At 47.1% G+C, this 17,746-nt stretch overlaps 1 protein-coding gene across 1 annotated transcript; it reads left to right on the top strand.

Annotated features, from left to right (window-relative positions):
• Positions 1-8,551: 8,551 nt before the first annotated feature.
• On the top strand, positions 8,552-17,467 carry LOC309652734 (nuclear RNA export factor 2-like; the record flags this gene model as incomplete). The annotated part of the gene is made up of 12 exons (XM_082446753.1): positions 8,552-8,833; positions 10,397-10,565; positions 10,998-11,173; positions 12,378-12,482; positions 12,599-13,012; positions 13,157-13,348; positions 15,442-15,478; positions 16,175-16,319; positions 16,426-16,484; positions 16,593-16,708; positions 16,804-16,846; positions 17,391-17,467. 12 exons carry the CDS (start codon positions 8,552-8,554, stop codon positions 17,465-17,467), a joined length of 1,815 nt encoding a protein of 604 aa, XP_082302879.1.
• Positions 17,468-17,746: the final 279 nt, after the last annotated feature.

The following is a 17,746-nucleotide window of genomic DNA, read 5'->3' as shown; positions in this document are numbered from 1 at the left end:
TTTCCACAGACCACTGGAAGTACTAGTGTTCCTCAGAAAACATTTTGGGAAAGCCTGTTCAAACTAAATCTCTTCTACCGCATTAATACCTTGTACCTTTGTTTACTAAGAACAATGTATGCTTACTAATAATTATAATCTGTTCTTCTCATTAAGAAACTACTTATTGCTAGCTCATTTTATCTTATGTCATTAGTCATTCTCTCTTTTGCTTAATCTTTCCACTTTTTCATTCTTTACATATAACCTCAATTTATGTTTCTGATATCATGATGGCAAGAAATAAATGCATAAGTGCTAGTCATTAGGAAGCCTTCAAAATAAAATAAAATGCCCCACTCTTGAAAAGACGATACAACTTACCCGTAAGGATGAGTGGATGAAATAGCTCTCATTTTATACCAATTTTCCACACTTTTTCAAAACTAGTTTGTTATTATTATTTAATAATTATAGCTGCCATTTTTTGAGTTCCTGTTATATGTCAAGCACTGTGGCAACCTTGTCATACCAGCTTTGTCATTTAATCCTCAGAAAAATCCTGAGAGGATGTCATTTTAATTTACAGATAAGATACAAGAATCAAGATAGGCTAGATTATGCTGTGGTAATAGACAGTCCCCGTATCTCAGGGGCTTGTTCCTCACTTCGACTACATGTCCATGGCAGGTGCATGCCCCTCACGGGATGGTGGACTATGGGGGTCTGAGCCATTCTTGCTGGAATGACTTGGAGACCCAAACTGACAGAGCAGCCATCATCTAGAGAGTTGTCAGTCCCTGTGCCTGAGGAGAAGAGGACCCTGCAAGGTCTCAAACCAACAACCATATGTTCTGGCCCAGAAATAGCACATGCCACTCACAACCCATTAGCCAGAACCAGTCACATACACAGCCCTGCCCAAACAAAGGAGGTCAAGAAGTACAGCTCTTCCAGGTCCCGGGAACAGGGACAAATGGAAACCCATGGCAAACAGCACTACCGCATGACGAAATTGAGGCTCAGAGAGGTAAAATACTCGCCTAAAATCACATACGCAGTAAGTGACAGAGCACATTCTGGATATATGATTTCAAAGTCCGTGCTCTTTCTGTTCCTACCCCTTTCTATATTGTATGCTGTCCTCTTCAATGAAGTTCATATGTACTTATCATAGCAGTTCCTTTGCTTCAATGCTGCAGTTCCATCTCCCTTAATCATCTGATATTCCAATAATGGATTTAATTAAACCCCCCACATTGGTAAGCCACAGGTCTTTTCCAAGTAATTAAATGTACTGGATATTTGGATATCCGTGCTATTCGAGGATAGCAATTATAAAAGAAAACATGACGGTAGATGAAAAGACTGTGGATTTGTCACATACTTGATACAAATCATCTCATGCATTTCCATATTGGCAGGAAAAAAATAATAAAAGTAAGAGCCAAAGTTAATGAAATCGATAACAGATATGGAAGAGTTGAGTAAAAATGCTAGATGTTAGTGCTTTCAAAATATAAAAAAATAAGGAACGCTTTGGCAGTATGGGTCAAGAAAATTAGAAGGCACAGATAAGCCACTTTCGAAGAAGGTGTCTTGCTTGTACTGACAGTAAAGATTTAAAAGATAATATTATGAAAAAGATATGCTGATAATTTGAAAATTAATACCAAATGGGTAAATTCTAGAAAAAAGAAATTTATATTGGGGAAACAGAAAATATTAATATTAAGCTTATTCTTGACAAAGCATGCATGAGAAGGCAAAATTACTGGTGAATCTTAATTAGTTATAAAAATGCCAAAAATAGAAATAAGATAATGGCAAACTTAATCCAGCAATGGCTAAAACAGATAATACAGCAGGGCAAAGTTGTGCTTATACCAAACTTGCAATGTTGGTTTAACATTAGGAGATTCATAATGTAGTTCAACACATTAATAGGTAAAGGAGCAAGAAAAGGATGATTATCACAAAGATTCCAGAAAAAAAATGCATGCAATAAAATTCAGCAACCAATCAAGATTAAACAACCACAAAAATAACTCTTAGCTAACTGGGAATAGAAAGATATTTCTTTAAAATGATAATGTGTACTTTACAAAAACTACAACAAACACCGTACGTAATAGTGAGACATTAAAAGCATTCCATTCAAACTCAGAAGAGGCAAAGATGATTCATATAATCACTTCTGTTCAACATCTTACTGAGTCTCCTAGGCATTGCAGTAAGCCAAAATACATACATACATTAATTAATACATGTGTAAAAGTGAAAGGGAACAAAACTGTGAGTATAATTGTCTTCATATAAAACTCAAGAGGATCTATGGAAAATTATAATAATAGTGATTAACCAGTTTATTGGATGCAAGACTAATATACACAAGATAATTGCACGAAATAGAAAATGATATTTTCATTGTGAGTATACCATTTACGAGAGCAAAAAAATTGGTCCTGTGGAATATACCTCAAGTTGGCTCAGCTGGCAACTATTCCAACACTCATAAACACTCTTACGTGTTTTCCTGTACTGTAGAGACCTGGAAAGCTAAAAACAAGAATGGAGACCTACGTTCGTATGTGTGTGTGTGTGTGTGTGTGTGTGTATGTTTCCTAGACCCCCTTTTGTCTAGGGTCCCAAAGAAGATCTCTATGTATCAAGCCTATGCACCATAGTGAAACTTGGAGGTGGAACTGAGTAATGTGGGAGCCACAGGCAGGATCAGCTATGTATGATGGGAGAGGTCTCTGGCTTTTACGGGCAGCCACAGCAGAGTGCCTAGAATTCAGTCTCTGTCATACATGTTGGTTAGCTCATAGGCAGCAGGGGTGTTTCAGCTATACCAGTCCCATGGTGTGAGGGGGCTTCCTCTGGCTGTGCGGCATCCAAGCCCACTTTTCTGGCCCTCACAGAATTTTTGTAAGCTGTGTGATATGTTTTATTAAAGATGTCTTATTTTTATAAAACAGCTAGAATGAATATCTGGCATAAGGAAGTGGGAACTTTGATTAATAGAGTACTTGACACCAAAATTGGTTGCAAGCAGAGGGCCCTGAAGGAAGTGGGGGTCGGGGATAGGTCATCCAGTCTAGGTGGATCTGAAGATAGTAAGGACCCAGTTGGTAATAGAGGATGAATCATTAGTGTTCCATGGCACACAATGGTGAAAGAGTTGCAGTTGCGTTACTGGACAGAACTTGGGTCCACTCACCTGCTGCACAGCAAAACCAATCTACTGACACTGGGTTGTTGGTGACGGAAAGTACAGTGTTTATTTTCTGGGTGCCAAGCAAGGAGAACTGGCTGCTTGTGTTCAGAAGACTCTAACTCCCTGCTGACTTTCAGGGAAGGGTTTTAAAGGCAACATCTGGGGTGAGGGCTGCAGGGTGCATGACTTTCCTCTGATTGGTTGGTGGTGAAGAAACAGGGTGCTGTTTCAGGGATCTTAATCATCAGCATTCTGGTTCTAACCAGTCTGGGGTCTGTGTGCTTCTGGTCAGCATGGAGTCACCGTCCTCCACCTGGGCAGGGGATCTTAGTTTCTGCATAGCAGCTCAAAGATATGTATCAAGTTGTTATCTCTTGCGGAGAAACTAGGACTCTGCTTTATCACTGCACTATTGTTTCTTGACTGCCTTTCTTTCTTTCTTTTTTTGTAACATCTTTATTGGAGTATAATTGCTTTACAATGGTGTGTTAGTTTCTGCTTTCTAACAAAGTGAATCTGTTATACATATACATATGTCCCCATATCTCTTCCCTCTTGCGTCTCCCTCCCTCCCACCCTCCCTATCCCACCCCTTCCCTCCCTCCCACCCTCCCTATCCCACCCCTCTCGGTGGTCACCAGGCACCGAGCTGATCTCCCTGTGCTATTCGGCTGCTTCCCACTAGCTCTCTGTTTTATGTTTGGTAGTGTATATATGTCCGTGCCACTCTCTCACTTCATCCCAGCTTACCCTTCCCCCTCCCCGTATCCTCAAGTCCATTCTCTAGTAGGTCTGTGTCTTTATTCCCGTCTTGTCCCTAGGTTCTTCATGACCATTTCTTTTTAGATTCCCTATATATGTGTTAGCATACGGTATTTGTTTTTCTCTTTCTGACTTAACTTCACTCTGTATGACAGACTCTATGTCCATCCACCTCTCTACAAATAACTCAATTTCGTTTCTTTGACTGCTTTTCCTTTGTTTCTGCATTTCCTCACTTCCCTAATTAGTAACTGCTTGAGTCTGTTCTTTGGAACTCAGGGAAGGCCTAGGAGGCCAAAGCCTTTTTCTACAGACAAGAAACAGGGAACACAGCGGGGCTTTTGTACCCAGGAGGGCCCTGAAGGGTTCTGTTCAGTGTCAGTCCCCCCCTTTTCTTTGATACTCCTCAATCCTGAGGGGATCATGAGTGGGACAAGAGAGTTTTGGATAGAGAAGTTAGTCATCAACCTGGCAAGGGAACTCAGTTTTAGGGGGACTCGGTTTCAAGAGTTACCACCTGTGGTCACTTGAATTGAAATGCCTTTGAAGTCAATGTGTTGGTGGACCAGGCAGCTGCTGTTTGGGACCCAGAGGACACTCCTTTCCCCCACAGCATTGAGAAACACATTAGTGTGGAGGGCATCTTCATCTGTGAAGGGTTCTGAAGTGGCTGACTTGTGTAGGCCACAGATGAGATGGGAGATTCTGCCATTGACATGGTCACCCTCATTTGAGTGGAGATGTTGGGGTTCTGGTGTTGCAGGCCCAGTAGGAGCACTGAATCTCCTGCCTCAAGGTGGGTGCTGTTTACCTAATAAACAGCAAGGATGGAAGGGTAGTCACATTGGTTTGACCTGTAGCAACCTCTGAATGTGGCTAATTGATCAACAGATCCCTTGGATCTTGAAATATCTGACATACTCCAAAGTTGCATTTGATCAGTGTCAAAATAAATAAAATATAAATAAATATTTGTAATAAAATATAAGAACATAAAAATAAAGAAATCAAGCTCTAGGTCTGGTGACTTGACCTATCTTGATGGCAAATGGTAGTCCCTTACTCAATTCCCACACTTGAGCCAGAACACCATGAATGAGTGGACTACTGAGGAAGGACCCTATGGTGAAGTCGCAAGTTACTGCAGTAAATCTTCTTCCCAGGCTTAGCCAAAGGGACCGTCAGCCATTTACCACAGTTACTGTGCATTTGCTTTAAGGACACTTGCTCTAAGCCAGAGCTCAGCAAACTCCCTGGAAAGGGCCGGGTGACAAATATTTGAGGCTTTGTGGGCCAGTTTGTCTCTTTCGTAACTACTCAGCTCTGCTGTTGTAGAGCGGAAGGCTCCAGAGACAAGTATGGCTGTGTTCCAATAAAACTTTGCATATGGACATTGGCGTGTGGATTTCAAACAATTTTCACGTGTCAAGAAATATTATGTTTGTAACCATTTAAATATGTAACAACCATTCTTAGCTTGCAGGCCCTAGAAAAACAGGCCACAGGCCAGGTTTGGCCCATGGGCTGTAGTCTGCCAATCTCTAATTTAAGCTAATGGAATCACTAGGTCCCTAAAACAACAGAGTGGAAAGCCAGCAAAATGAGGTGGCATCCATTCCTAGGGTCTCTGGCAAGCATAAACCAAAAGCTGATACTTTAATACAGTAGCTTTCAACTGTGGTAGCACACTGCAGTCACGTGGAGAATTTAGAAAATGTGGGTGCCTGGGTCTCAACCCAATTCTGCTTTAATTATTGTGGGTATAGCTTGGAGCTGGTGGCATTCTCAAACTCCCCAAGGGGCTCTACTGTGTAAACGAGGTGGAGAACTACAACCCATGCTGTGGGATATTACTCAGCAATAAAAATGGCAGGAACATAAACGGATTTCAAAAACATGATGCTGACTTTAAAAAGCCAGACACAAAGGTGTGCAGTATGTATGATTCCATTTACAAGAAATTCTGCAGCAGGCAAAACGAATATATAGGGACTGTGAGCAGATCAAGGTTTATATGGAGCTGGGAGATGGAAAGATTAACTGGGAACCATTTGGAGTGTGGTATATGCTTTATATCTTGATTGAGGTGGTGGTTAGCTCTAATCCCTGATTTTTACACGTAAGTAATTTGAGATCAGGAGAAGTCGGGTGAATTGTCCAAAGTGATGCAGCTTAATAATCCGAGAGAAGACAGGTGGATCTGATTATCAGTAATTGTTTCTATTATGCTAGGTAATGAGTCAGTAGCAATAGTGCTTCCCCCCAAGCCCGTGGCAAAACCCTGACCCAGCCTTTTATACAAGTAGAGCAGGGACATGAAAGTACACCTCTTGTGCATTCCAAACACCTACTCATGAGCACAGTTGACATTCTCACGTGTTCTTTATGTTGACTTCTTTACGTTTGTATTTACATATCCAAACAAAAACTTTTCTTAATATTTCCTTTTGAGTAATCACACTCTAATGTACAGGTTTAAAAATTATGGTAAAAATGCGTAACATAAAATTTACCATCATAACCATTTTTAAGTGTACAGTTCAGTACCGTTAAGTTGATTCACATTGTTGTGAAACCAATCTTCAGAACTTTTTCGTCTTTCAATTCTGAAACTCTACACATTAAACAGCAATTCCCCTTTGTCCCTTCCCCCCAGTCCCTGGTAACCCCATTCTACTGTCTGCTTCTATGAATCTGACTACTTTAGATACCTTTTCTTTTTAAACCCATGGACTCTGTTTACTATAGTTTTCCCAACTTTTTTTTAAAAAAGTATTTATTTATTTATTATTTTGGCTGTGCCGGCTGTTTGTTGCAGCATGCGGGATCTCTAGTTTCGGCATGCAGACTACTTAGTTGCAGCATGTGGACTCAGTTGTGGCATGCAGGCTTCTTAGCTGTGGCATGCGGACTCTCAGTTGCAGCATGCTTGCAGGATCTAGTTCCCCGACCAGGGATTGAACATGGGCCCCCTGCAATGGGAGCATGGAGTCTTACCCACGGGAACACCAGGGAAGTCCCTAGAAAGCTTATGCAAGTGGAATCATACAGTATTTGTCTTCTCGTGACTGGCTTATTTCATTTAGCGTAATGTTCTCAAGGTTCATCCATGCTGTAGCATATGACAGAATTTCCTTCCTTTAAAAGGCTGAATAATATTCCATTGTATATATATATATATATATATATATATATATATATATACATACCACAATTTGTTCATCCATTTATCCATTGATGGGCATTTTAATTGTTTCTACTTCTTGGCTGTTGTGAATAGTGCTGCTATGAACATAGATGTGCAAGTACCTCCTCAAGATTCTACTTTCAGTTCTTCTGGATATATACCCAGAAGTGGGATTGTTGGGTCATATGGGAGTTGTATTTTTCATTTTTTTTGGAATCTCCATACACACGCATAAAGAATGAATGGGTCAAAGAAGAAGTCACAAAGGAAATTAGAAACTGCTTTGAGACAAATTAAAATGAAAGTCCATCATACCAAAACTTATGGGATGCAGCAAAGGTGTGCTAAGAAGGAAGTTTATAGCTTTAAATGTGTACATTGAAAAGACAAAAGATCTCAAATCAACAACGTAACTTTACACCTCAAGAAATTAGAAACAGAAGAATAAACTAAAGCCAAAACTAGCAGAAGGAAGGAGATATATAAGAGCAGAGATAAATGAAATAGAGAAGAAATACAACAACAATAGAAGAAAAGTAAATGAAACTAAGAGTTGGCTTTTTGTTAAAGCTACACAAAATTGACAAACGCCTTAGTTAGACTCACTAAGAAAAAAAAAATAGAAGACACTCAAATAATTAAAATCAGAAATGAAAGAGGGACATTACAACTGATACTACAGAAATTAAAAGGATTATTAGCGAATACTGTGAATAATTGTATGCCAACAAATTGGAAAACCTAGAAGAAATGGATAAAGTCCCCCAAACAGACAATCTAGCAAGACTGAATCGTAAAGAAATACATAATATGAACAGAGCGATTAATGAGGAAGGAGATTTAATCAGTTCTCAAATATCTCCCAGCAAAGTAAATCCCAGGACCACATGGCTTCACTGGATTATTCTATCAAGTACTTGACAAGGCGATGTCTGAGATTGCTTGTGTCTGAATCACCTTGATGAGGGAGGTCTCTAGCCCTGTTTAGGCACCCGACATAGTTGGTCAGCCGGGGGACTGCGGTAGCTGTTAGCTGGCCCCCTTCTACGCTTTCCCCTTGGCAACGTTATTTCTGAAGGAATGTGGGTTCTTGCAAATGACTCTGACTCTTCCTATACACCGTACATAGACCACACGCCCTTACTGCTCCCTTTAAAATGTGAATTTTTCCCTTTCGTTGCTGGATTTTCCTGAAAACGAGTTGGTTGTCTGGCATTCTCCAAACGTCACCAATAAGGTTCCTCTTTGTTGTTGTTATTGTTGATGAGTATCATTATGAACTCCTGGCTTTTGAACATGTTGGTGGGCTTCAAACCATTGTTACGTGGTGTTGAGCAGAGGAGTGAAATGATTTGACTTGCGCTCTGCTGCTGGGTTGAAAGCAGACAGGTAAGGGAGCCAGGATGAAAGCAGAGGGGCCAGCTGGACAGCAGTACAGTCCAGGAGATAGATGTTGGTATCTTGGCCAGGGTGGTGGTAATGGAGGTGGTGAGAAGTGGCTGGCTTCTGAACATACTTTGAGAGAGGGGCCGAGAGAATTTCCTGACCAGTTGGATGTGGAGTGTGGGAGAAAGCACGCCAGGCCCCCTCCGAGGTTTGGGGACCGAGCAAGTGGCATTTGTGGTCCAATGCCCTATCTGTGTTTACTTTCACTTCCAGTGCCACACAGGGAAAGTCCCAAGGTTGTGAGTAGCAGGACTGCCCTGACAGCGGGCCACACAGGGAAAGCAACGGCTCCTCAGAGGAGTTCATCTGAGGCCTGGTCGTAATCACTCCATCGTGGAGATATCACCCTGGACGGATCTTTACTCATAAGCATGCCCTGAGACAACATGGAATAGTTAATGTACAAAAGGCACAGCCCACAAACCTGGAGAGCCTTAAGTATTACAACCCAAAGGAAGCTAGTTTCTAACAGTGTAATTACCATAATCCTCCCTCCCCACAAGCCACTGGTATGATTATCTGCTGGTTCCCTGTTTCAGTGGAATGTGTTAAAAATAAAATACCCTTAGTGAATCCACCTATGGGGAAGAGAATTGACACGATCTTATTTCTGCAGGTGCCGAAAAACTTCCAAATCTTTTCCCATGGTGAATTAGATATGTTGGAGGGGAGAATTTGTGGGCGGAGGGGTGAACAACAACACAACTCCTAGGAGTGAATAAAAGGTGAGGTATAACCAGGACACTTTCTAAGCGTGCCTGTGGCTTCAGTATCCAATACAGTAGAAGTCAGAGCAAAGAAAATGAACAAGAGCCAAAGAGAGGCCTTACAGAATGATGAAAGGATCAGGACACCAGGGAGACATAAAGATCCTAAATGTGTATGAACACAAACAACAGAGCCTCAAAGTACATGAATCAAAAACTGGTGGAGCTGACAGGAGAAAGAGCCAGATCTATAATTATAGTGGGGGCCTTCCACACCCACCTCCCTCTTAGCAAGTGACAGAATTACCAGAGAGAAAATCAGCAAGGATATAGGAGACCTGAATAACACAGGAAACTAACGAGATCTTCATGACATAAATAGAACAGTCCGCCCACCAACAGCAGAGTACAGGTTTTTCCCCGAGGGTCTCTGTAACATTCACCAAGTTAGACCATCTCCTCGACCATCAGACAAGCCTCAGTAAATTCAAAAAGAACTGAGGGACTTCCCTGGTGGTGCAGTGGTTAAGAATCCGCCTGTCAGTGCAGGGGACACAGGTTCGAGCCCTGGTCAGGAAGATCCCACATGCCGCGGAGCAGCTAAGCCCGTGCGCCTCAACTACTGAGCCTGCGCTCTAGAGCCCTCGAGCCACAACTACTGAGCCCGCATGCCACAACTACTGAAGCCCGCGTGCCTAGAGCCCAAACTCCGCAACAAGAGAAGCCGCCGCGACGAGAAGCCCGTGCACCACAGCGAAGAGTAGCCCCCACTAGCTGCAAGTAGAGAAAGCCCGTGTGCAGCAACGAAGACGCAACGCAGACATAAATAAAGAAATTAAGTTATTAAAAAAAAAGAAGAAGAATTGAAATGTCCCAGAGTGTGTTCCCTGGCCACGATGGAATCAAATTAGAAACCAGTAATAGAAAGCAAAAAGAAGAATCCCTAAACACTTGGAAATGGTGGCTGACACATCATTCCAGGTTATCATTCACACCCTTGTTATAGAAGAGCTGAAGTGAGGAAGAGTTGCCTGCTGAGCTGAAAGGCATTTCAGGCTGGCCCAAAAGAGAGCTCACCCTGGCTCTTTCAAACAGAGTATTGTTCAGGGCAAGGCTGGAGGGAGGGAGACAGTTCAGGAGGCTGTGACATCAGTGCCACCTGACATTAAAGCTCCTAGTGCACTGGCAAAGGAAGTCCAGCTAGCTTGCTGGTTGTTAGTGGAATCGGTGTGGTGGCTGATTGGATTTGGGAAGCACGAGAGAGGTATTGGTGTGGTTGTTGGAAAGTCCTGAGAGAAGGCAAGATTCGGGTGCCTTCCTGGTACATATATGACTGGTGTCCAGTCTAACCCATGGACGCATACACCTCGGTTCCTTATCAGTCCTGCTCCACTGTGTTAAAAGTTTCAACGCAGTTGTCCTCTCCTCCCTCCTCCTTCTCCTCCCTCTTTCTCCTCCTTGTCCTCCCCTTCCTCATCCTGCTCCTCCTCGATTCTTCCCCTGATAGTGCCATCTGTCGGATAAGGCTGTCCTCTCTGCACAGGCAGAAGAGTGTCCTTTCTGAGGTTTGTGGGATTGGTCCCTTAGGCCAGGTTGGCACTGTGCCTGCCCTACCATCCTGTTAGCCTAAGACATGGTATGTGGTAAGTGCACCACAGATGTGTCTTCAAACCTGTATTTTTGTTCCTCTTTTCAGAATACAGTGATGGTGGTAGACCACCTCAAGGAAGAAAGAAAGGTTGTAGTTCTTTCCCAGGTAATTCTGGCAAGAGGAGCCCTCATTATGAACACGGTGGGGGTGAGCCTCAGCCCTCACACCTCCAGGAGGATGATGGAAACGTGGTGAAGAGGGATGTCCAGGAGGACCCCGAAGTAAGACAGTAAGTGACCAGGCAGCAGGGTTTGTACACAGCAGCCCCTGGGACTATGCACCTCTCTCACTCTCCGGGGACTTGTTTTTCTTCTGTCACTGCAAAACTGAAGCATGCTAGAAGTGAAATAATGGTTGAGCACTCCTAATTGTAGTGCTGGTGTCAAAGAGACGAGGGTGTACAGAAGACTTTCTTAGCACGTATGGCCACTCACCCTCCTTCTCTCCACATCCCCCCTGCAGCTCTCCCTGTACCATCCGAGGCAACGAGAGGACAGTGAGATGGCACAGTGAAGGCCACATGCATATGACTGTGTGGGGAAACAGAAAACCTCTGGAGAGAGAAATGCAGGAGAACACACAAGATGGAACCCCAGGGAGCTGGTTCAGGGTCACCGTGAGTATCCTGAAAAATGTATGGAATGTGCAGGAGAGAAAAGTCAGGGAGAGTTGTGTTGGTCTCATGTTGAGATGCTGGTTTATTTCACTGGGGACAGCTTGTAATCTCTCCTTTTTATGACCAGGAGTTAACAATCTTGTTCATCTAAGGGCAGATTCAGAGAAGCAGTGTAAAGGGAACAGGCTGACTGTGAGGAGAACGGAGGAGCCTGTCTCAGAGCAAAGATGGAAACTACTGCCAAGGATATGGAGCAACTCCACATTGGAGGTCTCAGTTTGGCAAGCTGAGTGTGGGAGATGGAGGGTCGAGCCTCTGGAGACATTGTCTGAGGGGCAAGCAGTGTCTGCACTGGGTAGGATCTCCTGGAAATTTATAAAAGGAAGATCATCTCTGACACCTTGATTATTTGGAAGAGAGTTTGACTGGAGAGAAAGAGTATTTAGGAAATCCATATTACACACACCCAAAAGAAATCATGCCAGTGGTCCCTTCTATAGAAACCCTGTCAAGCTCAGTAGAAGGCCGGAAAAGAACAGGAAAAGGTTCGTCCTCCAGCCTAAATTCCCTGTTGTCTGTCCTCTCTCCCATCCCTTCTTTTCATCCTTAGATTCTTTCCAGGATGAAGTATGACAGGACATGGCTAATGAACTCAATCCAGAGCCATTGCAGTGTCCCCTTCACTCCAGTGGACGTAAGAGAGGATGCTGAAGCCAGACGCGTGGGCACAGGGAAGGGGGAGAGAGAGACCTGGTTCAGCAGGGTCTGTTGGCTTCTGATACTATTGCTGTTGCATTCAATCCCTGTAGTTCCACTTTGTGAAAAATGGGGCTCGGTTCTTTGTCCAGGAAGCTAGCACTGCCTCTGCATTGATGGATGTCAGCTACAAGATTTGTGACGAGGAGAGCCGAAAGGTGTGTGTCGCGGGCATTACCTGTACCTCATCCTGAGGAAGGAGTACAGGCCAGGGGCTGCTTGTCTTCTTTGGAACTAGAGTTCCTGGTGCTTACCCCACCTCTTCTTCCTGCAGATACCTGTGTTTGTCAGCCCCTCCGCTGCTCCCTACTCTGTGCGGTATAAGTTGAAGCCAGAAGAAATGGAGCAGCTAAAGGTAATGCAGACTCAAGGCATTTTGTGTGCCAGCGCTCAAACCCACCTCTCCTTCCTCCAGGCCCCCGTCACCCTCGCCCCCGTTTTCGCTACCACCACCACAGCCTCAGAGCGGCTCTCTCCATCTCTCACTCCGCAGCTGACCTTGATCAAACGATTTAATGTCTCCAAGCAAGCTCTTGACCTCCAGAGGCTCTGCGTTGACCCAGGTACGGCTGACAGCAGTAATTCTAGGGCGGGCGAGGGCAGAGGGGTCTTCCTGGAGGGAGACTTAGGGATGGTAACGTGGGAGGGGCTGGTGCTGGCCCCAGACCCCACTCAGCCATCTGATTCCCTCCCCTCTCCTTCCTGAAGACTTGGTGGGCCATGATATTGATATAATTCTGAATCGAAGAAACTGCATGGCTGCCACCCTGCAGATCATCAAAAAGAATTTCCCTGAGGTGAGGCTGTAGGCCCAGTGCTGGTATTAGGGTAGGGGGTGGAAGAGATGGGGTGGAGGGCAGATTTGTCTCCAAGGTCCTGGATAGTAACCTTCACTCTACCTCTTCTTGCCCCAAAGCTGTTGTCCTTGAACTTGAGCAGCAACAAACTGTACCAGCTGGATGGCCTGTGTGACATTATACAGATGGCCCCCACGGTCAAGATCCTGAACCTCTCCAAAAATGAGGTGAGAAGAGGGAGCCAGATCAACGTTGGGTTGAGAGTGGGGGGGGCGTGTTAGTGGCCATCAGAGTGATGACAGGAGACAGGTGAAGGTACCTGTGGGGGAGGGAGGGGGCTGGGGATGCAGAGAGCCGGATGTCCCTCTTTCCCTGGGATTCCTTTTCCCACTTCTGCCCCATATTTCTCAGCTGAAGTCTGCGTGGGAGTTGAGCAAGATGCAAGGGCTGAAGCTTGAAGAGCTGTGGCTGCAAGGGAACCCATTGTGTGGCACCTTCCCAGACTGGTCCACCTATGTAAGGTCAGTGTGAACACCCTGTCACCCTTCCTGGTGACCTTCACCCGTGGGAGCCTAGACTATCTGTGACAGTGCCCCTTTGCCAAAGGTGGCAGCCCTGGTCTTCTGGGAGGATCAGAGGCCCCACCTTCTGCTCTCTCTGTGCCTATCACCGGTGAGGAGTTTCCTTCCCCTGACCTGCTCACCTCTGCAGGGGCTCTGGGGTCTGTTTCCAGCTCTCTGCGCCCAGCTATATTCTGCCAAGGCCTCCCAAGAGTGTGCCGCAGGAAGCAGGGCTTCTCCTCCTCACCAGGACCAGGAGCGACCAGCCTTGATCCAGATGCTGGCGCCCTGGACTGAGAAGGGTCCTCCAGTCCAGGGCCTCTTGCTGAGAGAAGCCTTCCTTCTTCGTGCTGAGATGGCGTTTGCCTCCCCCATTCTGAGAGGGGCCCTCTTCCCCTTCCTCCAAAGGGGACCCCCCTCGTCTCCCAGGTTGACATGGGGGCTTTCCTGCGCCATGCTGAGGGCTGAGGCCGTGGGTGGCTGCTGTCATGACATCCATTCTGCTGGCCCAATGCCAGGAGCTGGACCCTCCTTGGGAAAAAGCAGGGCTCCTTGAGTCAAGGGGCCAGACGTGAGCCCCCGCCAGTGATCAGAGGGCTTCCTGAGGCAGGAGTGGAAGGCAGAGGGCAGAGGTGGTAGAGGAGACAGAAGGACAGGGCTCTCAGGGGCACTTCCCATCCCTCCCTGCACACGTCACATCATCCCATCTGGTCCTTCACAGGAGCCCTGGGCAGACTGAGACAGGTACGATTCCTCAGATAAAGAACGAACTCAGACAGGTGCAGGGGTCATCAGGAGAGAAGACGGTGATCATAAGAGTGGGCCACGGATCCTCAGCCCCATACTGAGCTGGGACCTGACCCTTTCCTCATTCTGGGGGAGATGTGCCCCCATGGCGGCCCTGTTTCCCATGCCCAAGTCTGGCTGAACTCACACAGGTGACAAAGTTTCAACCAGCATGCAGTGGGGCCCCAGCCCAACATGTGCATATTTTCCATTCCTACCTGGTGTGTCTGGGCGATTCTGGGGCAGGTGAAGAGCCGCAACAGGGGCGCCGTTTCCCCTTTCTTCTCTCTTCTTCCCTGACCCCGACCACGGGAGAGCTTCTTTCCCTTCCCTTTGTTTTCTCTCTCGCCCTTGTCTCTGTGCCCCTATGTCTCTCTCATCTCTCCCCTCCTACCTTCACTCCCTTTCTGCCTTCATCCCCTCCATCTCCCTCCCTGAGCCCCACCTCACTCACCTCCCTGGCCCAGCATCCTGGGCCATCCCTGGGGGGTGTCCGGGTCTTGCCAGAGTGCTGGACCCCCAGTGAGGTAGCAGAGCCCCGGGCTCCCACCCCATTCCCTCTTCTCCCCACAGCCTTCAGTGGGGCCCTGGAGGAAGGAAGGGTGGAGAAGGAAGCCCTGCAGTATGGGTTTGAAATGCTGCTCCCTGTGGCACTGGAGAAGGGAGTGCGAGTAGTCTGGGTGGGAGCTACCCAGGCGAAGGAGAGGAAGGGAGAGAGGGAAGGAATATTAAAGTGAAGGTATTGAGAGAGATGAGGAGACAGTGCCTTTCAGACAGTAAGATGACAGATGCTCAGTGCTCAACAGGGAAGTGGACCGAAAACCCTTAAAATCAGAAGCAGAGGTGGGCAAAGGGCGCTGCTGGATGGGCCAGAACACACTGATCTCTGTTTATGGTATTACTGTTTTAACTCAAAGGAAGCATTGCAACCTTGAACTATTAACCACCTCTTCTCTATTTTTGGTGTTGGACAGGGCCATCAGAGAATGTTTCCCGAAGTTGTTATGCCTGGTAAGTGCCTACGTAAATCATTGTCTCTTACGAATGTCGGTGGCCTCTGCACCTGCCCTCAAGCCCTTTGGGTCTTACCTAGATCACATATTATCATCAGAACCTTAACCATTTTGGGGGGCATGGACTCCTGAAAATGACATGGATATACTTGCTGGAAAAATACCCATAAATACACACACGCACACGCACAAGTTGAATATAACCCTAGAGACTTCCAGGACCTCATGATGAAGACATCCAGTGTAAGCTTTCCCATGGAATTTCCAGGGCCCTTTCACACCTGACCTCTGACCCTCACCCTCCTGGGCCCATCCTTTTCCCGGATCATCCAGGGCCACTCCCCTGGTCTCCACTCCTGACTTCCTCTTCCCTTCTCCAGGATGGCCAGGAGTTACCGTCACCAGTTACCGTTGACGTTGACACTCCCTGCGTATTAAAGCCCTGCAAGGTGAGGAAGAGGATCAAACGACATTTGGGGTGTTGCAGGGAGGCTTTATCCACTGCATAGTCTCAAATGCCTTTTGATTCCAGGGCAGCTACTTTGGATGCGATGAGCTGAAGAGCCTAGTCCTGCAATTCCTGCAGCAGTAAGTACCTCTGGGAAGCTGAGCAAGGGGGAGAGGGCGAGGACAGGTGAGGCCACCTAAGCACAGGTCTGCTCAGGGGAGTTTCCAAGTCTCATGTGAGGTCCAGACCACAGAGATAGACTGTCCTCATTGCTCCCCCTCAGGTACTACTTGATCCATGACTGTGGAGACCGACAGGGTCTCGTGGGTGCTTATCACGAGCAGGCCTGCTTCTCCCTGACCATTCCCTTCCACCCCGAGGACCCAGCCCCGTGAGTATCACAGTACAGGCTCTGCTCCTGGGCCGTGTGGCTCCCCAGCAGACACAGGCCAGCTCCTGCAAACACCCACCACCCACTGTTGCTCTTTGTCTCCTAGAAGCAGCTTGTGCAGGTACTTCAAGGACAGCCGGAATATGAAGAAGCTCACGGACCCCCGTGAGTGTGTGATGGGAAGACTGGGTGGGAAAGGGCGGTGAAGGGGTCAATCATAGGGCCCAGGGCGTGGCAGCCCCTGACCTTCGCTCGCTTCCCCTCCCCTCACAGACCTGCGGGTCCAGCTGCTGAAGCACACAAAACGTGTCATTGTGCACACCCTCTGTGTGTTGCCCAAGACTCAGCATGACTTAAGCTCCTTCATGGTGGACACGTGGTACCAGACGGTGAGCGCCTGCTTTCTCCCTTGGGCGGGCCCAGGAAGCCGCAGGTGGGTAGGAGGTGCAGGTGGTGACTGGGCGCCTGGGCTCTTCCCTTTCAGGAAACGATGCTCTGCTTCTCCGTCAGCGGGGTGTTCAAGGAAGGTGAGTGTGTGTAGATCCCCACCCCAGATGCCCCACTGCTGCCTCCCCCTGGCCAGGCTCACTCCCAGAACCACCCAGCTTCCCTGACCCCTTCCCTTCCCTTCCCCACTGTGTTCTCCAGCCCTCAGGCTTCCCACAGACAATCCAGGTCTGAGCTGTGTCCATGCCTGTCTGCCCTGCACACCCTGGGCGTTGGGGACACAGGCTGCGGAGTTTGGTGGCTCTCATCCCAGATACTCACTCTGAGAACTTGGGCCGTTATTTAACCTCTCAGTTTCCTCATTTGCAAAATGGGGTAGTAGTATCCACCTCTTGGGCGGCTGTGAAAAACGCATCCCGTGAACCTGTGTAGTGGTTGTCAGGGGCCCTGTCACTGGGCGCAGACTGCTCCTAAAGTTGCCCTCCCGATTCCCGACACCCTGGCCCCCGTGAACAAATGCCCTCTCAGCATGAGTGTGAAGTCACAGCCTGACTGGGGACCGCCGTGTGAGCGTGTACAGCACGTGTGGCTCTAAGGGGTACTGTTGTTTGTTTGCTGTTGAAGTGGAAGGAAGTTCTCAGGACTGTGTGCGTGCCTTCACCCGGACCTTCATCGCTAACCCTGCCAGCTACTCCAGGTGAGAGCCCTGTTGTGGGCGGGAATGCCCATCCCCGCCTGCGCTCAGGGGCGTGGGAATGTGGTGGCGCAGACCTTAGGTTTACTCGGTATTGTGGAAAGCCAGCAGGGAGATCCCAGGAGCAGTCTAGCCTAGTGGTTAAGAAGAGCATGGGCTCTGGAATCGGCCTATGCGTTCTCTCCTTGACCCAACACTCACTCGCTGTGTGACCTTGGTCAAGTCACATGACCTCTCTGTGACTCAGTGTCTTCTTCCGAGAATGGGGATCAGAGCGTCCACCCCT

The sequence above is a fragment of the Balaenoptera physalus genome (assembly GCF_965194825.1).
Source record: "Balaenoptera physalus genome assembly, chromosome: X".
Lineage (NCBI taxonomy): Eukaryota > Metazoa > Chordata > Mammalia > Artiodactyla > Balaenopteridae > Balaenoptera > Balaenoptera physalus.
This window is presented reverse-complemented; position numbering and strand designations above follow the sequence as displayed.